The 25,127-nt window shown below is 41.7% G+C and overlaps 1 protein-coding gene across 8 annotated transcripts in view; it reads right to left on the bottom strand.

Annotated features, from left to right (window-relative positions):
* LOC101910411 (neurabin-1-like) overlaps positions 1-10,577 on the bottom strand; it is a 43,139-nt gene extending 32,562 nt beyond the window's left edge. For 3 of the 8 annotated variants that reach the window (XM_027786315.2, XM_027786316.2, XM_005237112.4), the window contains exon 1: positions 7,717-9,760. In XM_027786315.2, coding sequence (XP_027642116.2) covers positions 7,717-9,318 — 1,602 coding nt within the window. In that variant the 5' untranslated portion in view covers positions 9,319-9,760. Of the gene's footprint in view, positions 1-7,716; positions 9,761-10,080; positions 10,186-10,299; positions 10,439-10,482 lie in introns of those variants that run through there. The other 5 variants (XM_055812905.1, XM_055812906.1, XM_055812904.1 and 2 more) reach the window with 5 other exon arrangements.
* Between the last annotated feature and the right edge of the window lie 14,550 nt (positions 10,578-25,127).

The following is a 25,127-nucleotide window of genomic DNA, read 5'->3' as shown; positions in this document are numbered from 1 at the left end:
TGAAAAGTTTCTGCTTTTCAAATTGATCGCCTTTGCGATGCCTGGCAAATTGTGAAATGCCTAGGCAAACATGAATAATCATTTCACACAGTAGGACTGAAGTATAATGTACACTTCATAGTACTCTCCAGTTAAAGTAGGTATCTTGTTACCATTACTCACTCTTCCCTCTGCTTCCGAGATCTACATGGTTACTATTTTATTACCACTACTTATTATATTTTAAGTGAAAAGTGACTATACCTGATTTAAGTCAATTCATGTTATAAAATCCTCTAATCAGCGAACAGAAATACCTTGCTTTTTGGTGTGGTTTTTTGTTGTCGTCGTCATTGGTTGTTGTTGTTTTAGGGGGGTTTTGTTGTTGTTTTGGTGGTTGTTTTTTTTTTTTTTTTTTAAACACTTACACCTTCAGTCTTCTTCGAAAAGTATCCTTTATAACTAACATTCCATAACAGAATGTTAGTAACTGTTAAACAGGTTAATATTACAAGCCGTTACACTCAATAGAGCCGTTTTGGTTAGCAAACAGGTGGACAGGCAGGCTGTGCACACTTACGGACTTCATCCTGTGGCTTTGCATGGCTTATCAAAATGCCCAACCAAGTCAGTTCACAAAGGCAGTGCAACCTTGCTTCGTATCTACAGTACAGAAAACTTTATACAGGTAATTCCATCACACATCAACCAGGTCTTTTACCAGTCTCACTACTCTCTACTTCATTCTCAATAAAACCAATAATTTTTTTCTCTGGTTCTGTATTTCACTGCAGCAGCAAAGGCACTGGAGCTAGCTAGAAAGCCAAGACAACATGGTACCTGATTCAGTCAGGTTAAGCTACCTGCTCCAGAAGACGAAACACTCTTTCACTATCAGGTATTTTACTTTTAAATACCAGTGAAAGAAATACTGAAGACAGAGAAAAGCACCTATTCAGATTCGGTACACTGATCTTATTAAATATCAAACTTTCAGAGCAGAAGTTGACAGCTGATCCACTCCATGGAACTGGAGCTCCACTGTGACCTGGTTGTACTCCACCACCATTCTCAGCTGAAGTGGCACTGCTCTCTGACTGACAAAGGGATCCCAAATAGAAGAGGCAAAAACTACTCACAAAACCACTTAAGAGGGGGACCTGCAAAAAATCTTGGCTCCTGAAAGACACTGTATATAAAGAAATTCAATTATGAACATACATAAGCTTCACAGTGTCTTGGTACCACCAATTTAAGCCTGGCAACCCAGAAGAATTAGATAGGCGTAGTTCTTTAGTATTCACCAAACCAAAAATCTTGACCTGACCATATCTAAATAGCAAGCAAACTGGTATGAGTAACTTCAAAAGAGTAACAACGAACACAAAAATAGCCCACCTGGCTGTTTTCTAAAGGCCATAAGAAGAAACAAGAAAATAACCTTGCCATACCAGACTAACTCAATTAACTAACCTGCAGTAATACTGCCACTAGCAATGATCAATACCCCAGGTCTGAAAAGGAGGATCATCTCACTATATCAAGACACATCAGAGGGTGATGGAGCAAAAGGGATTGAGAAATAAACCTAAAGGATTTGCATGTTGCCTTTTGGAATAATACTTTACTACTCAATAAAGATCTAAGAACCCTGTAAAAAACCTCTGCTACACCGCACCTTCATGATCTCAAGACTGCAAACTAAGTAGAACAGATGCACACTCCTTTTTACTGATGTCCTTCTGAGTGTTCACCTTCTATGTTAGAATTACATGAAAAGGGAAAATTTATTTATTCCATTTCTCAAAAAGTAAACTACAAACAAGTTTCCGCTACTGCCTGTTCATTCTTTATCAACCTAGGTTAAGTATTCCCAAGTGCTCATAACAGGAATCATCATCACAAAGATGCTGAATCTTTCAGCAGTTTAACTGTTGAGTTAATGAACTGTCTCCTACAAACTTGCTTATCTTTGCTGACCCTTGCCACTTCCTCAGTGTTCGTTCTGACTACATCTCCCATGAAACCCTCAAGCGCCTCCTATTCAGCCCCTTTCCTCCCTCCTGTTCCCCATAGCTATTCTCAGAGCAATACAGCACAGTTTGGACATGCATAGAGACCAGCTAACATTAAGTCAAAAAGAAGAAGTAACTTAAGTTAAAGCTGCAGCCCTGCCACTAACAAGGGCATGAATCTGCAACTCTGATAGAAGTGCTATTTTTTTTCCAAGCCCAATAGTATTCTGAAAATACCTTTAGAAAAGTATCTATCTCCCTTCCTGTCAAATCTGGGTGAAACTGATAGGAAGTTAGAAATTGGAGGGGCTGAAAAAGGAGTGAGGATGGATAGGTGATAGCCTGTCATCCTCACTGTCACCTCACCTGACATCCATAACCTCCGTGTTCTCTTATTTATCTATAGTTTGACAGCATCATCAAGTACATCAAACAGGGCAACCACTGTGTTACATAACTGCATCCAGGGAATAATTCCGTAAGAAATACGTTAATATCTTAATGTAAAGAGTCAAGCTGCTCCAGCAGTGAGCCAGGATATAAAAAGAAATTATTTGCTTTTTCTGATCTGGTTTAGCTTTCTGCTCTAAAGCCCCATATCCTGGCACTGGACTCTCATCCAAAGACTCTTGAAGCACCAAAACAATCTACCATTGTAAAACTCACATACCAAATATTTCCTAAGAATCACAACAGAAGATGTACGATAAAAAAAAGCCAAAAAATCTAGAGCTGAAAGTGCTTCTTTCTGGACGGAACAAAGGTCACGGAATCAAAATATAACAAAAACCAGAAAGGCATGTCTGAATATTGTTTTGAGAATTGTCTGAATAATATCAATTACTGAAAATATTCATATTCTGAATATTCTGAATACTGAAAGAAATTTTAGTAAGAGTTTAAAGATTGCATTTCCTCAAAAAAACCCCAACCAACCACAAATAACAAAGCATGTGTGAAAATATGTACCTTCTTCCTTCAGTTAATGTAACATCTCATACTGTGAAATTAACCAGCTGGAAATGCCATACTCTCAGATGCGGACAGAACACAACAGGGTTACTTTTTGTGAAAACTCAGTAAAAGTACCGTGGAAAATTTGAGATAAGAATGTTTTAATGTTGATGCAAGTGATAAACAGAGCTTCAAAACAATTAAAATCTATGCGTTATAAACAAATAAATTGCAATCGCAAAAGATACCAAACAAAGCAGGATGGAAATACACTTACATTATTTGGGTCAAGAAAAACAAAGGCAGATGACTTCTCACATACAAGTCAATTCTGCTTAAATCTACTCTCACATAAATCTCTTGTTTTCCCAGATCAACCTGCATCCGTGTCACGTACTTCTTTCTTAATGCTACAACAGTATTTTACTGAAGTGCTTGACCAATGGCTGAAAAACAATTGTCCGTTTATGCAGTCATCAATTCCCTTAATTACTGAAGAAACTCCAGGGTTTGGGTATCTTCCATCAGTTAGTGTATCTTCTATCTCTTTCCATGTCTGACATTCTAAGTCTACAAGTTACAGTTCAAAAATGAGAAGATGTATGAAGCTGAAGCACTACTCTGCAACATTTTGTTAAAACAGTGTTCAGGAGACTACACATTGACCTAGAAAAATTGTGCATCTCCTAGAAGTGGTCAGCATTTACAGATACGCTGTTATACAGGAGATCAATTCAAGTATATCTTCATTTACTGCTTCATTAACTTCCACAGTAAGCAGTTCTGTACTAAAAAGATTGAAGAGTATGCCAGCCTGAACAGTGCCCCAGCTATACATAAAAGAGCTCTATTCTGCTGTGCAAGACAGAAGCAGCTGATACTTGGCTGGTTAGGACAACACACAAGCCGTGAAACTGCTTTCAGTTTCCTTATTTAAGAATAAGTTAAAACTTCTTCTTGACTGTGACAAATATAAAAGTAAAGCCTTTATGAAGGTTTGGGTTTGGTTTTTTTTTGGTTTTTTTTGTTTGTTTTTTTTTTTACCTGTGTTCTTGACTTAATCATCTTAAAAGAAGTATTATTCACAAAAAGCTGGGAACAGACACTCCCACGCAACATAAACTTGGTAACTACTAATCAAACAGACTTAGAGGAGCAAATAGCTGCACTATCTTTTCAGTTTACCTGAGCTGCAGAATTTCTAAGGATCATAAATCATTGCAGAAGTTAGTCACAATGCTATTAAAGGTTTTGAAGACAAAGTTTGACACAGTCTGAGGTAAAAGCATCTCAAGAAGTCAATTTGGAAACAGGCATTTGTTTTCCCAATGGAAAGTTTCAAAATCACAGATGTCAAACAGTACTCAGTCATTACATTTATGTTAATTAAAGCCTTTCAAGGTAATCACATAATTGAAAGCGAGTTCAATCTTTAGGTTACAAAAGCAAAGTGAAATATAAAGGGATGACAGCACAGTTACCTGATGTTATCTGTACTGTCTGTAATATTGATTGTTTACACAGTTTATTGAGAAAACTTCAAGACAGACTAATTCAGTTCCCTTGCAAATACCTTGGACAGCTGAGTGTGCTTTACATTCCTTACAGGGTTCATATATGGCAACAAGAGACTAAAAATAGCTCATGTAACATAACACAAACCCAGTCTACGAAGTTCTGCTAATAACTCTACAGTACCACTCTTCACTACTGTAGGGAAAACAAGCAACTGAAACACAATGTTCCTTAAGGTCTGCAGAGATCTAGCAGCAGCAGGACTTACAGAGTCAGGTCACCCACAGCAAGTAAGAAATCTTCCCACACATCATTTATCACCAGATTCTACAGAATTGAAATATTTATTTTAAAAAGTCTCATCAAAGCTTATTTTCACAGGCACAGGGCAACAAAAAATAATGGAGTATCTGCATAATTATGTTCCATCTTTCTTGAGATTATCAGATGAAATTATGTTCCTAAACCCTGCTACAGATGTCAGCCATTAATTACAGATCTCTAGCACAGGTCAGATGGGGTACTAACAGTGTCAGCTACCTTATACATCCCTGGAAGCTCCACAGCCTCCTTTTACTCAAAAGCCTTGGCAATTTTACAGCTGACTAGAAACTTTGAAGTTCTCCTTGCAGCTACAGCGCAAATACACTTTTTAGGGTGCCCATGTGTACGTTATATCCATCACCTACTCATATATCCAACTTCCCTTTTGGGTATATCAAGTACAATGGTCAGAGTTCCATCACTGCAGAACCCTGAGAACACCTTCCGAATGTTTTGAGTTCTTCCAGTCTTACCAGACACCCGCTAAACAGCAGCTGCAAAAGACAGAGATGGTTTCTTCATAATCCCTAGAGAGGTGCAGCAGGAAAACAGCAAGAATGCCAAGGTCAGCCTGGCCTCTCTCTGGAGCATCTAAGAGGAGGAGAAACACAGATCTCCTCTAGTGGCTGTGGATGCCTGGAATGGCACTCACATTTCAGCCCAACTTACTAGTCTAAATAAAGCTGAAAAAACAAGCTACTAGGATACATTTCTCACTACTATGGCACCGCTCTAAAATGCGGTAAGGACCAAGAATATTCTTTTGCTACCACTAAGGATTTTTCTTTTCCAATTTAAGATGTACTAAAATCTACACATGAAATCAAAAGGGGTATTTCCTCCTGTGAGGTGAAAGTGAGACTTTCTAAAAAGTTAATGAGATATTAAAGGTACATTACTAAAAAAAGATATTGGGGAAGTGCAAAAAATGTTTGAATTCTTTATCGTACAGAGCACAAAAGCTGAAACCCATCTACCAGGACTAATTCCCACTAAGTACCATAGAAAATATGAAACAAAAAGGCAAACAAGCAGAAAGAAATCATTGCTTATGCACGAGGAACAGAGGGGGAAAAGCTATTGAAAATGACATACAGAAAGAGATCCTATACCCATTATAGGAAAGATAAGTCCTAAGTTTCACTGAAAAGGGATAAAGAAAGGGAAGTATCACAAGCTTTAATTTTAGGGGCTTAAAAAGAAAGTTCACTGACCATACTACTGTGAAGTACAGTTTATTCTGCCAATCCAAGTGAAGCATTATGGCAAGAGCTATGTTATTTCTAATGGAAAACCGCTAACAGTTGCTACTAATGGTCCATCTCTTGATTGTGTAATTGATAATCTGGTACAGGTTGGTTTCCATGGCTTTCAGAGAAGCAGCTGTAACTAAACAGTGCTAGTTACCAAAACGTGAGTTTCGTCTAGCAAGAGCTTCCATCGCAGGTGGCACAGATTTCTACTCATTATTTCAACTAAGTCTGGCATAGATGTAACAGACAAGGCAGGAAAAGTCTGTTATGGCCACTGCTTCAGTAGGATTTCAGCAATGATCAGTAAAACCCTACCTACAGCAGGAAACCAGCAATCACTCAATCAAACACACATTTACAGGAGACACTACAGGGGACTTTCCTCAGATACCCAGTGCACAAATGAAAGGGGAAATGGACAGATGCCCCTCGGGCCCTCTCTCAGCCTCACAAGGCTCATTACGCAATTTCCAACAGTGGCACTCTTGCTTTCAGTGCTCCAGGACACCACTAAAGCAGCATCAACTACAAGAAAGCCATATAAAGTCAGGAGAGACTACAAAACCCCCATATGCAACAAAACGTGTATTTTGCCACACCCAAAATATTTTTGGGGTACAGCACTGGTGTGCATTTAGCAAACTGGGAATTTGCAGCTCTCTGCTGCAGGAAGCACAGGAGTCAACATATTTTTTTTACATCCCTCTGATCTGTAAAAGTGAGTCCTGACTCTGTACGATCAAAGTATAAAAACTCTTTATTGAAGATTATGTTTTTCATTCATGTAATAGTAAAAGAACAGAAGTATGCTTGAGAAACCCTGGACAGTTTCCCATTCCGTCCTGGTCTGCATCTCCCAGTTCTCCTCCCAAACTTTAAGAGCGACTAGAATCACTTAAGTCTGCAATGAGACTACAGGAAACACAGTCCGAGTTGTGGAATGACTGACTTTGTATCTTTGGCAAGGGAAATTCAGACACCTAAACCTTTTTAGTTTGTTAGTGCTGTAACTGACAGTACTCCTCATTATCCAGTCTGCCCTGTAACTTCTACTTTTGCAACTTCATAACTCCAAAACGCTCATGTTAATGCTCCTACAGCTCATTCACCAAGCCAGTAGATAAAAACCCTCCTGACAACATGCATATGGTTATTCATTAGACAGAATTAAAAAAAATCTCAAACAACAGCAACCAGTCATTTAGTATTTTCTCTCAATCAATTCTGAAAACAAATCTGGAGTTGAATTTGAAGGTTTGTTATTGGCAGTTTTGTTTCATTTGGGTTTTTTTAAAACATTTGTACAAAAAGTAAAACTGAAAAAATCCTTCCTAATGCAATGCCTCAATTTTAAAGAAATGAAGGCAAGTATTAAAGGTCATGCGTTTATATCTATTACTAAAAGCTTATTGCTCCTGAAAATGTCCAGTAAGTAAAATAAAATCTCACGTGTTTCACTATGCTATCTTATGAAGCTGCTGTGGTTCAGAAATCACTTGTAATTTATAAATGTTCTGAACAAGAGAGAAATTTTATCTCTACTCAGTTTTGAAAATAAGCCATAAACATACACTTTAATGGTTTTTAAAGCTTTGAAAAAAAACACCACAGGAATATATTTCCTGGGTATTTTTCACAGCAAAACAACAAAATAAAGAAAATTCAAATGTACTTACCTTGATAGGGGCTGTTGAGAACTTAACTTTTCGGTCTGGCTCAGGATCTTCCTCTTCAGAAAGTCCAGGAAACTCCTCATATTCACTGTCATACATATATTCATCATCCTCATCCTCCTCTCCCTCCAAAATTTCTTTGCCTTCAGGCCCTTGGTTTTCTGGCTCTGTATCCTTGCCATCATCAAAAGCTACATTCTCTATTCCAAAAGCACTGAAGTTCCCGCTTCGCTTTTCCACCACTTGCTCCTCTTCAGTATCCCCTTCTTGCTCTACATCATAAGCTCGTGTAACTGGACCATCTTCCACAGACATCCCATCTCCTTCTTCCTCCCAACTGGTCTCACCGCCTTCCGTAAACTCTTCTACCACTTCCAAAGAGTAGTCGCTCCTCTTCTCTTCCTGTACTTGACATCTGAGTGGCTGATCCTTTTGACCAACACGAACTTTCTCCAAACCTTTTTCATGCCCTGAGGTTTCATCTTGTGCAACCAGCTCTGCACAGCTCCTCTCTGTGGGGGAAACCTGGGAGAGAACACTGTCTGATCTCTGCTGAGCCTCTGCTGTGCCCATACCCCACAGGCTTCTCTCAAGTACCAGTTGCTCGCTTCTGTCTTTCCCAAGCACCTCGCTCATCTCGTCTCTGAGAATCATAGGCACTTTGGTGGATGCAGCCTTCTCTGGACATCCTTCAGCAACAGCAGATGAACCCAAACTGTGGTGGCCTCTCAAAGGGTCCTGATTCAGAGGACTATAATTTTTGGACATTTCTTTGGATTCTTCAGTATCACTGTCACCCAGAAAGCTTTCCAGCCTTCTAGAAATGGGCCCTGCATTCAGGAAGGAGGATTTGGAACCATTGTTGGGATGTTGCTGCTTTAACTCCTCACCTTGATTTTCAACCTTCTCCAGCGCAATTGGAAGACTCGCTTCTGTATTAAAACTGCAGTGGTCCACCACACTGCTGCAATCAGAAGCTGAACTGCGTCTCCTCTTATCATCACTTCTTTCACATTTGCTGGGGGAGTATCTGTCTACTGAGCTGCGTTGTTTTATATTTCGCTCAAATAGCTTCCTGGTCTCCGAAAACTTTTCCGCCAGGGCAACTTTGTCCAAGTCTGCCTCATCACTGCTACGGATGACCTTGTCGGCAGCAGAAGGCACTGACAATGAATCTGCAGGACTGCTGCAGGGGCTGGTGCTGGTATTGAGAAGATTGTTTTTCTGGACAATGAGGAAAGATGGGCTACCTGGAGAAGGTCCGTACTCTGCTGCTGTGGTCCGGCTGATTAATTTGGTCTCAGCAGGTGGGCTGCTTTCACAAGATGCTGTGGAAGAAGAGCCTCCCATTTGCAGAAACATATTTTTGATCTTGTGTACTCTATTGCCATAAGTGGCAGCTCTGCCTCGACTGTGGGGGTCGTTTCCCCCTCCATTCGAAGAGGTGCTCAGCTTCTGATGCAAGCCCGTTTTGTTGGAAGTGTATTCAGGATTGTTTACGCCATCGAAAGAGCATTTGATGGCATGGAAATCGGATTTGTAGGCATTTCGGTGTGGAGAAGCACTTCTTAAAGTCCTTTCCCCTTTGCCTTCGGTTTTCATCATCGTCGGAGAGAAAGCCCCCTCGACTCCTGAAGAAGAATGGGAAGGACGACGGCGAGGCACAAAGCCTCCACCCTCCAGCAGCAGGCAGAGCAGATCCCGCCGAGGATCCCAGGCGCAGGCTCTCACTCGGCCAGCCGCCGCGCTGGCGCCGGAACGGAGCGCAGGGCAGTGCGCGGGGAGCGGGAGGAATCACGGCGCGACAGCGGCCGCATCGGGCGTTATCCCAGCGCGGCCCGCGGCGTGCGGGAAGCCATCTGCGGAGAGACACAGCCCGCGTTCACTCGGGGCCTAGCCGGCTGTGACACGAATCCGAAACTCGGGGAGGGAGACGCCGCCCGCCGCCGCCCCGCGGGATACAGCCCATTGTGTCCGCCGGGACCCGGCTGCTCCCGCCCGGCACCGACCTGGCGGCTGCAGCGGGGATGCGGCGGCGGCGGCGGACAGCCCCCCCCCCGCCGCTCCCTCCCTCCCTCCCTCCCTCCCTCCCGCCAACGGCCGTCCCGGGTCTGGCCGGGCGGCGGGGGAGGGGGCAGCGCCCGGCCCTTCCTGCCGCCCGCGGGAGGCTGGGCCCGGGCCGGACCGCGCCGCGGCTCGGCGGGACGGAGGCGCCCGGGCGCGGCCCCGCTGCCCGGAAGGGGGGAGCCGCAAGTTTCGGCCGCAAGTTGGGGCTTCCCCGCGGCGGCGCCCCTGCGCGGCGGGCCCCGAGGGGCGCGCAGCGGAGCCGCCCCGGCACCTCGCCCCAAACTTTCCGAGCCAGCCTACCTGGGGGCGGGGGTCCCGCCGGCTCCTTCCCCTCAGCGCTCCCGGCCGCCCAGCGGCCGCGCACACCACGCCATCGTTACCCGCCGCCGCCAGCCGCCCTCCTTCCTTCCCTCCCTCTCCCTCCCACTCCCGCCCCGCCGCCGCCGCCCCGCGCTCCTCACTCCACCTCCACCCCCCCCGCCCCCGGCGCTCCCGCCGCCGCCCGCCCGCGGCTCTCACACTGCTCGGCGCCCTCCGCGCGCTGTGTGCCGGGCCCGCCCGCGCGCGCTCCCTCGCTCGCACACAAAGGGAGGGAGCGGCGGGCGCGCCCTTGTCCCTCGCCGCGTGAGGGAAGCGCGGGGCCGGGGGGGGGGCGGCGGGCGCGCCCGGCCCCGGGGAAGCGCCTCCCGCGCCGGGACGTACCACGCCGCGGCGGGATGCGGGTTTCGGGTGATACCATGTCGGGGAGGCGAGCGGGCGCGGGGCCGCCCGCGGCTGCCCGGGCCCCCCTGGCGGCCGTCAGCGCGGGGCGGGGCGGCGCCGCTCAGCGGCCCCGCCGCCGGGGGATGTTGGGCGCCGAGGGGTGGCGGCGGGCACCGAGCTGCCGGCGTTGGGGAGCTGCGCGCCATTTTCAAAGCCCCGGCTCAGCCGTGGCTCCCGCGTGGAGGGAAAGCGGCGGCTGCCGCGGCCGAGGCTCTGACAGGCGGGAGCCACAGCAGCGCCGAGCGCGCCTTTCGCCTCCTCTTCCTTTGAAAAATCACGTCGTTCCTACGCCCCCGGCGCCGGCCGGCATCGACCCCAAGCACGGGCACGCGGCCCGGGCCGCTGCCGGCTGACCGCGCACCCGCGGTCGGTAGCCTCGGGCAGCAGGAGCTGCGGCTCCACAAGCAGGGCTGCGCGCGTCTGCTTCGCCGCTCCAAATAACGAGCTGGCTTCAGCCTATCGATCGGTTCAAGGCAGGGTTGGCGTGACCGTCTGGCTTCCAGTGTAGCTATTCCCACAGAGCGTATGTGAAAGACACAAAATAATTAGGAGAGCGCTAAAGAGCACTGGTAGTTACCAGTTATTAGGCAACTGTTATTACCAGGTTGTGTAACAATTATTCAGAAGTCTAAATACTTAACTCTTTGAAAATAATTGTTTCACTGGTTTATTACTCAAATCAATGGTGATATTTACGCATTCTCTGAGACATCCCAATTGACTTTGGCTTAACTGGGAATCACAATACCTGGAATATTTCACAGCTTGATTCAAAATCTATGGTACAGTTTCAAATTAGTCTTAATTATGATTTTGCAATAAAAATAAAATCTTGTTATAGATACATTTTTCTAATGCTTTGTTTTTCTAATACAAAGCAGGGACAAACTTGTTGGGACTTTCTTGTGGGTTTTCAAACATCTCAGGGACAACAGCATTTCACTGAGACCTGCCGCTAGTCTTGGATACAGTTGGAAACACCATTTTGAATGAAATCTTAATACAGATTGTTTCACTGTAAGAGCAACAAATGCTTCTTATTTTAATAACACATAGGACTTACCTGGAACAAGCAGTGGTGATCTCTCTCCCACGTGCTCCTGAGATAGTCCTTCGTATAGTGTTTGTAATTTGGGTTGAAATTGCAGGACTTTACCACCACTTTTCAATGAACAGGGCTGCAAGAAATAGTAAGCAAAAGTTTCTTTCACAGACCAAAATACAAGGTTGCTCAGCAGTTTGGACACTGCGGGCAGAGAATGTTCTGCATACCGCTCAGGGAGCCTGGCAGTGTCTAGAAGAGGGTTCAAAAAAAACCTAGTCAGAGCTCAGGAACAACGTAATAACAAAGCCCAAAGCATCTCTAAACACATCCAGGAAAGTCAGAGCCCTTTTTACTGGCCAAAAGAAGATGGCGCAGGAAGATATTCTTGTGTTTTGAATTGTCCCATGCTTGAGGAAGCAGGAATTGTAATTACAGATCCTGAAAACGGTTTAATTTCATCAAAGTACTCTTATTTCCTTACAATTTCCTATCCTAGCTAGGAAAACATATAGGTTATTTTGGCTAGCCATGCTGCTTAGGAAGGACAATATTTATCAGGGTTGATTAGTTTCCAGTGAGGAAAGACTCTGAATTGCATTCTAGGTGAACTGATAGGAAAGAAATAATAGAATTGTTTACAGAAACAATGATTTAAAAGATCAGAAGAATTCAAGGTAAGGACCTCTGGAACTTGAGCAAAAAGTCTAGGAAGGTGACGTAGTTTATGATTTCTCATAGCAAATAACTGCAATAAAACCTGGGAAGTGTCTCTTACGCATTCAGGCCGTGGTGTTTTCCTTGAAAGGTGGTGAAACAACAGTGAGTAAGCAGATGGTTTGCATTGAGCAAGAAGCATCTATATGTTGTCCTTTAAGCTTATTTCAAAAACAGCAGCTTCATGTGGGACCTTAGCAACTCAAAACCTTTTTGGGGAAAAAGGAAATAAGTGTAGCAGTATATGAACGCATGAATCTAGTGAAGACAGACAAAGAGAAAAGTAAGTAGAAGAAGAAGAAAAAAAAATAAAATTGAGGACACTTCTGCAAACTCAGTTGTTCAATCAGCTACTGAGGTACAGTGTTTTTATCTTAGTACGTGCTCTGAATTATGAGGCGTATATGCACAAAAGGGATCCATTCTGATGGTCATCAGAAAGCGATCAAGCATATTCTGAATGGAATAGTATTCCTGTGACTACTTGTCTCAACCGTTTCAAAATCCCTCCCCTATTGCACACACATGCCTGTGCTTATGATTTGGGGGGAGATGTTGACAGAGGAACAACAGACGTTCCCTATGAGAAGATCAGAAGAGTGTCTAAAGCAGAACTAAGCAAGGAAAGAGACTCTCAGGAGGTCTGGATGAGAGTGATATTCTGTTATTGGTGTGAGATTACCCTCTAAGAAAGATCTAATAAATACGTAAATATACAAGCTCAGATAAACCCATTCCTTAAATGGTTTATATTCTTTCAGCTTCTAAGGACAGGCATTCTTTTAGACTTCAGTTGAATGACTAATATAGCTAAAATGGGGCATGTATTCAGTGGTCTGGGTTACTATTTATTGATACTGGTGGATTCAATTGCTGCTGTTTATTGAAGATAAGCATAAGAAACCATTAAGTACATGTTCTATGCCAAACAACTTTGAAACTGGTATCATCACCCCATTAACATACTTTAATCAACTCATGAAAATGTTGGTCAAGTCTTTAGAAAGCAAAACACCTGAGCAAGCAAAGCTTTGGCTGGGGGCTGGATGGTCAAGCTCCTTCTCTCTCCATTGCTGCTTTACTGATCCCTACAACTACCTGGTCAGAACGCAGCTGAGGAGGAGTAAGTGCCTCCCAAGGCGAGGAGAGATCAACAGCCTGTGAAACAGCTGAATGTTGTTAAAGCTGGTGATCAGCTGAGCCGAGGAAACCTCTGTGAGACAAAACCACATCTCTACCATTCATTGCAAAACTTAATTCTCTGGACTTCTACTCTTTAAAAGTTATCTGCTTTACCCACATTTTAGTTTTATCATGTATTTTGAAATGCAGTCTCACCAAATTTGTGTTTAATCTGTTTAACATGAGTTATGTCAGCAGTTTTAAGTAGAACAAGTCAGTGGGTTTTTTTACACTTTTGCAGAAAGCCAGGAATAGACAGAATAATTAAGCATTAGAGTTCCACAATTATTTCTGTAGATTTTTTAAAGTTGTATTTTAAGAAGATATTTTTCTATCATTTAGGAGTAATTAAAATGTTCTGGAAGTATTTCAGTCATATGCAGTATAATTTGAACAGTAATTTTGAATTTGAAATAGAGCACCTTCTATAAGCTTGGTGGGCAATTTTGCAATGTCTATCATTAGAATTAAGAAAGCAATCTGTAATTTTAGAAGACTGTACTTATGTTCAATACAAAACTGAAATAATAAAGTAGCATTTTAAACTCATTACTTTCTAGCACTTCTTCACAAAAATAAAGCAGAACTAAAATCCAAATTGGTATTTAATAGTCAATAGCGCTTAATCAATGAAGGAAAAGCAAAAAGTTTCAGAGCAGATGAAGGTACAAGTCATTTGGTCAAGGCAGTGTGGCAGTAACTGGACAAATATGGAACAAAAATCTGCAAGAAGAACGCTCAGGGTCTAAATATGGTAAAATCTATGAAGGACTTTTCCAAGGCTTAAGGGCAGGCCCAGCCAGGCTGCCATACAGCACTGTGTGAAATAAAGATGTTCAGATACCTTAGAAGAAAGGTATCTGAAAAGGACCACCACTAGAGCAGGATTTACAGTATGTAATGGTAAACTAGGGCAGATTTCATAATGGGATTCCCCTAACAGCTTGTGTTTTGTGTAGAACACTACAGTTGCACAGCAGGACCCTAAAGACTGCAAACGCTGTGAATGAAAAAATGTTTTAAAGACAGGAGCTAATTAAATTTGATTCAGTTCCATTCAAATTGTGCCGAATAATGTGGCAATTACTCTACTGCATGCCAGCAGTGCCACAGAGAAAGCCTGAGACATCATTGTGTTTATCTTTGCCATTGTATATGAGGATGTATATGTTCAATATTTATTTTAATTTCTAAAATTAGAGCCACAGTTTTTTGGGTAAGTTAGTGCTTGTGCCAGGTTTTGTTAGCCTTTCCTCAAACTGGTCCCCAGAACATTCAAGAAGCCATTGGTAAAATACAGTAGTTCAAGTTGCAATGGCTAATAGCAATGCTGTAATCCTGCAGCTTTATTTTTGGTTTATCCTGCTATTGCCACCTCTCAGCCTCCCCCATTCTCCCCTTCCATGGTCAGCTGAGCCAAGTTATAAAGAAAAGGCCTATTGAATAGAGCGGTGCTTTGTGGAGGATGACGTATTTTACAGGCCTAATATGAAATACATATCCTATAACTAGCACTTTGATCAAGAAAAAAATTTACTGTTAGTACAAACCTTAACAAGATTTAATTTTAGCGCAAGTAAGTAAAAAAACCTGCACTGTTGCAAGCAAACTTTAGTTAGGAAACTATCATACTAAGCAGTGCTGTTAACAAGGCATCAATACTCAGGACTCACACCCTCAGCTTGCCTGGTTCTCTCTCATTGCAGTAATATTTACACCACAGCAGACATTAAACATGGGTTATTAAGTAGAATTTTAGAAACAGAAGCAGCTCCAGCAAAGGAGGGTTGCCCTCTCTTGTTCCTAAACATGTCTGTCATGCAAAGCTCCAGGGAGGGGCCATTCTGGTGTATAACACACCAGTGTCTATCTTGCTGAATTAACTTTCATAAATCAGTATTTTCTTTGCTGCTTGTTCACTAAGAGTCAGGTCCTTCAAGGATAGGGCTGTCTGTAGAAGGGTGAATTTAATTAACGACTAGTTCCATTACTTACTTCTACAGCCCACCCAGGATGCTGTTCCCCAGAAATGCTGTGAATTAATACCATGACCACATATTCTGGCCAGAGAACCACAAACATTAAATGAAGATTGGTGGAACATCACCGAAACCTGCACTGAGCGCAGCTGGCCTGCCAGCACATTACCAATGGTCCTTGTGAACTAAGGAGGGTTCCTTACATTACAGGTCTAAGATATGTAGAGATAAAATTAGAAGACTCTCTTGAGTCTCCAGAATCTCCTGAACCTCAAGGTAAAATATTGGCAGTTGAATTTCAGAGCTGCATTAAAAGAAATAAATCTTTATTGCCAGGAAGGCTGAACAGAAGACACTTGAGACTTTCCTCACCTTACAAGCCCCACTCCTGAAGTGTCCAAACCATCAGTCATTTGGCACATGGGCAAATTCATGGAAGAAAAAGAACAGGGCAGGAAAGAAATGACCACATTGTAGAATTCTGTGAAACTGGTTCAAGACCCTGCACAATAAGCAATTGTTGGCGTGACAAAGAGGCAGGAGGTCTTAATAAGAGCACCCCACCGAAAGCTGTCGGTACTAAAGGTCCGTCCGTCACTGCATTTTCCAGCCTGATAACTGGAGTATGCTTGACACAGCTTTATAAAATTTACAGGATTTTAGGAAATAAAGTTTGTGGCTATTGTTGATTTTACTGATTTCCAATGCAAGAAGGCTTATGCTGTTGTACTGTCTCTGTGTGCTCTGTCTCTTGCTCTGCAAGGACTTTTGAAAACTGGCCAACTGGTTTGACCAGATTTGACACAGGATAAGAGTTTTCAACAATAATTATGTTCCTACCAATTTTGTAAAAACAGGCAGCAGGAGAGAGAGAGGAGAAAGAAAGACCTTGCAAGATCAGTCGAGGAAAAGGTTACAGTAAGAGATCACCCTCTATTAGCCACTAGAGAATCCTGTATAAGCCACACAAGACTGAAACCTGATGGCTGTATTAGTCACAAGGAAAGCCTTATTTTGAAGTCGCATCTTTTTAAAAACAGTCAGTCAACCAAGAAACACATATTGGGAGGGTAACTGGCTTCTTTAATTATGTAGTTCACAGCACAATTTCTTATTCTGATGTACTAGCTTCTGTACGACCAAGCAGTTTTATACAAAACCCAAAGGGTTTCGATAGAATAAAAGTGCAATCCCTGATCTGAATTGTAATCAAAACATTCAGTGTGTACTTTGAAAATAAAGTTCTCATTTAAAAATACTTTAGCGGACAAAGTAACTATAAAGTGAAACATTTAGGCTAAAGAAAATATTTTGCATTAACAGAGACTGATTTTTATTTTCTTTTTTAGAAAAATAGAAAAAACTGCATTTCACTTGAACAAAACCTTTTTCCCCCCTCATTTTTAATTTAGCTTTTGAATCCAATAATATGTTGTCCAGATGTACCAAGAAATAGCAAACTTATGACTGGAGTCTTTCCTACCATAAACCCTAAAGCAGGTGGAAAAAAGAAACCTAAATTCCCCAAATACAAGAAAAGAAGCCATCTATCAGAAACAATCACCAAGTTTCATGCTACTCTAAGAGGACTGAAAAAATAGTGCCTGGTGAACAGAAGGCATTAACTCCGTCTGCATAGGAGAAAGACCTGCCAATTGCCTGTTAAATCTGATCTAATTTGAAAACTGCCATCAGACCTTTGCCTTCAAGTGTTACTTTTAGAATAACTTCAAGAACATCATTAGCAACTGGTGGATTGTCACTGTTTCAGCAAAACTACTACTAAGGGATTCACTTTGACAGTATACTGATTCAATTAGACATATTTAAGATGAGTATCAGTACTCTCTGGGAAGATAAACAAAGTGTCCATTCCTTTTATTGGTAGAATGAAGTTTCTAATTTCACAGGAGTTGAAACCAGACTGGCTGATTTCCTAGGCATCATGACTGGAGCTGTTTCACAACTTGCTTCCTAAGTTTTCTGACTGCAAAGCTGCCAGCTTGTTTTGCACTTCTTATTTTTGGAGCAGAAGGGTGAGAGGCTCTTCACAGTGACTTTTTAATGTAGGAAACCCTTGAGAGGTAACTACTAAACTGAGCGAACCTCCACTAAATGTGCTTTAGAAACAAACTGTTAAAAAGATCACTCCTATATCATGCTTAGTGTTATTCTTACAGCAAAATTCAGTGGGGATGTACTCATATAAGGGATAAAACATTTGTTCCTGTATCTTTATTTAAATAGTAATGTAGTACTACTAGTGGCCATAAAGCAAGTTACTGCCTTCAAAAGATTCTGTTCCTGCATTTAGTACCTCCTTATACCATGATCCTTAATATTTTAATTAACATTTTAAACAAGAAGAATGTCTTGGGGATTAATCTAAAGTACACTGAAATAATTGGAAAACCACCTTCCCTCTGAAATTAAAGTGCCCCACACACCCATTTGATGTATCTTTGCCTCCAAGCCAGCACTGAGGCCGTGGATTACCATCACTGCGATATCATCTGTAATGCTGAGCTGGAGAGTCTGCAGCCTTCCACCAGCACTCAGAGGATAGGTCTCAAGTGTCACAGCATGGGAAGCAAAATCAGGTGATTCTGAAGTACAGCTATACTGAATCATAGGAAGTGAAAGAGAACTACACTTTCATTATAAACTTTCTCTATACTGAGGTTTAAACCTCTCATAGCAGAGTTACAGATTTAGCCTGCAAAGTTGTACTTTAATATGGTCATAACAACTGCAGTTTAAGTTACAGAAAAGCTGATTATGGCAACTTGGTTTAAAAATGAAAATAAAACCACAGAGCTGCTCACATGGATGTCTTATGGGGTGAGTTTATTGGTATGGCAAAACATCACGAGGCGTAGCAGGAAGGTCAGTAGTATCAACAGAATATTTGCCTTGAGGGACAATCTATCTCTGATATATTTATTGTACCTATAGCTCTAGGTGTATATTCATATACCAAACACCAGAGAGCTGGAGATCACAGCCTCGTAGTAAAGTGTGCCAGCAAGGTAAACTACGCCATGTTTATAATTACATCTTTCCAAAGACTGGTATCCTAATGAGATTTTGGAAGTATCTGTCTACACACTTGGACCTACAACCAAAAACCAAGTCCTAGTATGCTGCTAATGTGTCTCATTTCCAGGTCACACAACAACCTAGCATGCCTTTGGAAGGCCTGGTTTGGAAGCATGGATGTGCACTGGATGATTTTGGCTGTGAACATTTCCACCAAGTCATTCTGCAGTGCTCGTGCTGACATTCCAAACCACTGAGCGTTTTTAAGCAGATGCCCATTTCTTAGTATCAGTAATAGTCAGAAAATATTTCTTGCTTCCTAGCTCCTAAGTTTCTTCCTGAAATTACTTCTGAGATGCAGACTAGGCAGTGTTCAGCTCTGCAGTAATAAAAGCTCAGTAATGTGTCTACTTCTGCTTTAATTGTTTGAGAAACAGGAGTTTTTTCTTACTGTTATTTTTCAGCATTTATTTTCTGACCCAAAAGGCTCTCCAGTACAGGCTAAAGTTAGAATTTTAAATTAATAAAATGCATGCAGGGTAATTTCTGGATTGTTTTACTCTCATTGATTTGATCTTTTTTCTTTGTTGTGAAAGTTTTGCACACGAAGGTCTAACTAGCCACATTTTCAGGAAAAAGAGAGGGATCAGTCCCTTAAACATAGCAAGCCCCTTGAAAACTATTTTAAAAATAGTATCTTTCAAGCATGTATGAAATAAACAAAAGGCATGTGATATGGAAAATAAGTTGAATTGAAATAAATGGAAATATGCCATGCTCTACTAATAAACTAAGTTGATTTGCTTAACATTCAGATTTCGCAGATGTTCATAATATGAGCAAGTTAACTCTACTAGAATTGCTCCGCAGATTTGGCCTCACCATGCAGTAGTACTCTTCTATTTGCCACAAAAGCTTAGCTCACATTCCACAAACTGAGGCAGAAGTTTTGTGCTGGTTGCCCTTGGTGTAGGTAGTTTCCTTCACACCCATCTCAGGTGATGGGAATGAGCATGGCTCTGCCAAGAGACTGGAACCACACTCAGCTATCAGGGAGAAATGTGACCCTTCCTTTCTGTGGTATAGGGAAGTATAGAAAAAGTACAGGATGTGAGTGCGAGAGTAAAGTGTTCTCTTTAAACCTGCCTGATTGCTATCATAGTGAGATATAAAGCCTTTATTAGATGTCACTCAGTGAGAGCTACATAGCTTCTTCATTGTTCTCCTTAGCTTATTCCTAGGTAATAAAAGCTTATAGTCATAAAAAGTTGGTATTGTGCTGCATCACAAAGTTTCTTTTGTACTTTAATGCAGACTTATGCAGCCTGCCTATATAAAAAAAGAGGAAGTCTTTGTGTCATCTCCTCTTTAAAATAGGATACTGTGACTCAAAGCTCCTTCAAATCAGGGCAAAAATACTTAGTCACCCATTCTTCATGATGATGTTCATGTGGAAAAAATTTGTGATCCAGCCATAGCCTTTGCTATGTTTTCTGCACCTTGTAAGCTGCCCACTAACCTCACCTCTCTCATGCTTCTCATGCTTCAAGCCGTGAGCTAGGCAACAGGACAAAAGCAATCAGAAAATATTTTTCTTCTTACTTCAAAATTAATTGAATTAGAGACAGAAAATAAGAACATTTCAGTTCAGAATGAGCTGAATTTTTTGATGATTAACTGTTAAGAAGAACTTTAATCATCAAAAGAACCAAAATTATCATCTTCCCATGGCAGTTATTTCTATCCATGATTTTGCTACTTAGGGGAAAAACAGTCTTAGAAAATACCCCTGCAAAGGAAGTCACTTAGACACAGACTAGATTTAAAGTCAATAGGTGTATCTGGCTTGTCTTTGCTGGGTTTATGGACTATGGAGAAGATTTATGGTTTGTGTAGATAGTAAGTCTGAAAACCTACTCAGCCCTCCAGCAGATGCAGCCATCCAAGTGGCCTCATTACATCTCAATGAAAACTACCATTCCAGAGAACATACTTAAATTTATTGTGTAAATTTATTATATACCCCATAGCTTTATTGTTTACCAAAATCTGTATTTTATCCTATTCTGGAGGCTTCTTTCTGTTATGCAATCATTTCATTAGCCTGTCTAGACCACAATGTGAGGTCATCATCACACCATCTGTTAACCTTGCTTGGGTTAGTGTGTCTGCAACTCAGTTCAGCTCAAATGTTGTTAGAACATCCTCAAACATGAGGGTAAGCCAGGCCAAGTCATACTTCCCAAGCATAGTACAGGTAATGGATTTACTATTACAGGTTATACAGCTAGTATTTCGTCATAGGTTTATTATAGAAGTATTTATTAGAGGCCATTTCAAGCTCATATTGGAATATTTTGATCTGAATATCTGAATTCACATAAAAATTAGCATATTTGAATGGCATGGAATTATTTAATTTATAGTACTGGTACAAATGTGGAAAGAAAGCCTGTAATGTGAGGACAGATGTCAGAAGAAAAAGCTATATTTTGATATTCTGATTGACGTTGAGTAAGACCTTGCATGCACCAGCCTATGATCTCAGTCAGACGATGGGAAGGCATCACATAGTGGTGTGTTGTGAAGATACCGGTGTGGCCCCTCTGTCTGCGACTCCGGGGTTTCAATGGATACATTGAAATACAGATTCATCCAAGACAAAACTTGCAAACTTGTTTAGTTTGACAGTAACAGAAGCAAGACAATATTGATAGCAGACTTCTATTGTGACTTACCTTCCAATGAACCGCATTGCCATGCCAGTAGCAATTGTTTACATATATACAGAGTGAGGGCTTCTTTATCACTCCTTGGAGTCCAACAAGGTGATTAAGACCTTATTCTACAGAGGAATAAAAACAACATTTGAAGTAAAATATTATTTCTTAACTGTTCTGTCAATGTAGAATACTCTAATTCAAGAACAACAGAATAATTGATATCTGTGAATATTACTCTTACTAAAAGAACATCAGTAATGAAATGCTGGAAAATTTTTAAATCAAAAAGAAATAGCTTGGTTTTTTCTTCATTGTTCATTGTATTAAAAAAAAATCTCATTTTTAAAAATATATAAGTACTGCATGGAGAAATAATGAATAGCACTAGATACAGTATGTATTGATTTCTTAGGAAGTTAGGGTTTTTTAAGTGAATATTTTGCAATCATTGCTTCTAGTTGTATGATCTGCTTGTATTTATGAAAACGTAGGCTTTAATTACTTCCATATTTTTGCTATACAGCTGTATTTAGTTTGACATCCCTCATATAAACCATATTCTTGTAAATAATAAAAAAAGAAAATTACATAAGTTTTTACCTGAATGTTGAATAAACAGCCTCCAAGTTTATCTGCAGAAAGGAAAATGCATTTTGGAAAGAAAACTGAAATATTGCTAGATGTTTGTACAGATGTAATTTAGGTCCTCAGGTCTTTTTTAATCTGTATTTTCTTAAATATTATAATTTTGTTGACAGTTGTGGAACTCCGTCTTGTCAGGCAACTTCTGTTAAAGAAAAAAAGATTCTCAGAGAGTGTCAAATGTACTTAGTACAATTCACATGTGGCTTTTTAGAGGACAAGCTCAATTGAGCAACTGTTTCACACTTGTTGCAAAACACAGTACTCTCTTAGGAGTTGGAGGAGATAAAAATGACCACAGCAATATGGCCTTAATGATAATGGAGCTACCTGGCAATTCCTTGTCTTGGCAGGGATGAAGTGCTAGTGCCAGTACAGGCAACTTGGCACATCATCTGTGCCTGAAACACCTGTGTCAGGGCAGTACAAAAATGGTTTGCTTCAGTGCCCCAGGGACTGGAGAATAACAGTGGCTGAAGCTTGGGTCTCCTTAGTAAGAAAAGCCATGTTGCTCCACAAGGGTGTAAGTAGGCATATTATTTGGGCAGCTCAGTATCTTTGTTATTTACCCTGCCCTCCATCCTATCCAACTTGGAAATGATTACTGTGCCTCTTAAAACAGCTGGTATAAAGAGAAAGTTGCCATTTCAGCCAAAATGTTGCAGGACCAGATTATTCTCACAGAATCATAGAATGGTTTGGTTTGGAAGGGACCTTAAAGGTCATCTAGTTTCAATGACTGCTGTGGGCAGGGACACCTTCCACTAGACCAGGTTGCTCAAAGCCCCATCTGGCCTGGCCTTGAACACTTCCAGGGATGGGGCATCTGCAACTTCTCTGGGCAGCCTGTTCCACTGTCTCTCTCCTAATGAAGAATTTCTTCCATGTATCTAATCTAAATCCACCCTCTTTCACTTTAAAGCCATTACCCCTTGTCCTATCACTACAAGCCCTTGTAAAAAGTCCTTCTCCAGTCTTCTTGTAGGTCCCCTTGAGGTACTGGAAGGCAGCAGTAAGGTCTCCCTGGACGCCCTCTTCTTCAGGCTGAACAAACCCAACTCTCTCAGCCTGTCTTCATAGCAGAGGTGTTCTGGCCCTCTGGTCATCTTTGTGGCCCTCCGCTGGACTCCCTCCAACAGGTCCACACCCTTCTTATGTTAGGGCCCCCAGAGCTGAGTCCAGTACTCCAGGTGGGGTCTCACCACAGTGGAACAGAGCGGGACAATCACCTCCCTCAACCTGCTGGCCATGCTTCTTTCGATGCAGCCCAGGATACAGTTGGCTTTCTGAGCTGCAAATGCACGTTGATGGGTCATGTTGAGCTTCTCATCTACCAACACCTGCAAGCCCTTGTTCTCAGAGCTGCTCTCAATCCATTCTCTGTCCAGCCTGTATTTGTGCTTGAGATTGCCCTGACTCAGGTGCAGAAACTTGTACTTGACCTTGTTGAACTTCATGAGGCTCACAGAGGCTCACCTCTCAAGCCTGTTAAGGTCCCTCTGGATGGCATCGCTTCCTTCCAGCGTGTTGACTGCACCACACAGTTTGGTGTTGCTGGCAGACTTGCTGAAGGTGCACTCGATCCCACTGTCCATATTGCCAATGAAGATGCCAAACAGCGCTGGTTCCAATACTGACCCCTGAGGAACACCACTCATCACTGGTCTCCACTTGGACATCAAGCCATTGAGTGCAACTGAATGCAACCATCCAGCCAATTCCTTATTCCACCAAGTGATCCACCTGTCAAATCCATGTCTCTCCAATTTAGTGACAAGGATGTTGTGTGGGACAGTGTCAAATGCTTTGCACAAGTCTAGGTAGGTGATGTCAGTCACTCTTCCCTTATTCACCAATGCCGTAACCCTGTAATAGAAAGCCACCAAATTTGTTAGGCATGGTTTGCCCTTAGTGAAGCCATGCTGGCGGCCACCAATCACCTCCTTATTTTCCATGTGCCTTTCATGTGTTTTCTCAAGGGTGAGAATACACATTGACGTCTCCACCCTGTCCCTGAAACATTTTTTTCTTTATGCAAGTTTTGCATTTGAATTGTGTAGAGTTGTACATCACTAGCTATATCCTTATTTAAAAAGCAGAAAATTCCCAGATCGTACTTAGTAATCTGTTCATTCCTTTTCTAACAAATCCTGTTAGTTCACTTCAAAACACCTTCATCTTCTTAAACTACAGTAATGCCACTCTGTTCTGAGGGCCAGTATGAACTGATACCATTTTTGGGAGGCTGTGATTTTCAGCTGGCAGGGAATGAATGAAATCAAGGGGGAGAAAACAGCTGATTTTGTGCCAATGCTTGGGATATCAGTTCTGCCAATTGACTGTCATCCACTACCAGCAGATGTGCTATAAAAGGAGACGAAATTCATTGTTAGCATGTTGCTTGGCGGCCAAAGCCAATTACAGAATGGAGAATCGAGCCTTTCTAATAAAAGAATTTGCATATGGAAATTACACATATTTCCCTATAGTGGTAAGTATTTTCAAACTGCTTAAAGGAAGGTTTGGGTAAACTCATTTTATGTTAGCATGTATTAGCATAGCTCCTTATTTCACACACAGTAAGAATTTTTTTACTGTTATATTTTAGTCTGGTACTTCATTTCTCACTGCTAATATTCCTTATTCTCTATAAGTGTTTTCCAAGATAGAATACATTTTGATACCTGACATTAAAAGCATATAGTGATTGCCAGCAAAAGGAAAAGACTGAAATGGGTTGTGAAATCTGGTGAAAATAGACTGAAGGGAGACAGTAACTATTTTCAAGTATATGGTAGTTTGCTAGTTTGAGGAAAGCAATACACTTCATTTCTTGCCCTTTTCTTAGTGGATGTTGGTAATATGATTAAAACAGCAAGGGAGACTGAGATTACATGCTGTGGAAAGCTTCCCAACAGATACAGATTGTGGAGCACAGAATAGGTTGTCTAGGGAAATTGTGACATCTTTACTGTTGGAGGGTTTTTAAGAACTTGTAATAGATGCCTCTCCAGAGTGTTTTAAGCAGAACTGATCCTATTTGGGACTGGGCATGTAATACATGACTTTTCTGGGTCTATCCATTCTTAATTTCTATGAACCCTTTCAGTAGTCCTGATAGTTTCCTACTAAATTCATACTGCAAACTGTTACCTGTAAACTTGGCATACAGTTGCAGCTACATTATAAGTAGTAATGGGCATTATATTGACATTTTAGTAGTACTACCATTCTAAAAGTACATTATACCAAAATTGCTAG

The sequence above is a fragment of the Falco peregrinus genome, chromosome 8 (genome assembly GCF_023634155.1).
Source record: "Falco peregrinus isolate bFalPer1 chromosome 8, bFalPer1.pri, whole genome shotgun sequence".
Taxonomy (NCBI): Eukaryota; Metazoa; Chordata; class Aves; order Falconiformes; family Falconidae; genus Falco; species Falco peregrinus.
The sequence above is the reverse complement of the archived record's forward strand: the minus strand, read 5'-3'. Positions and strand labels throughout refer to the sequence as shown.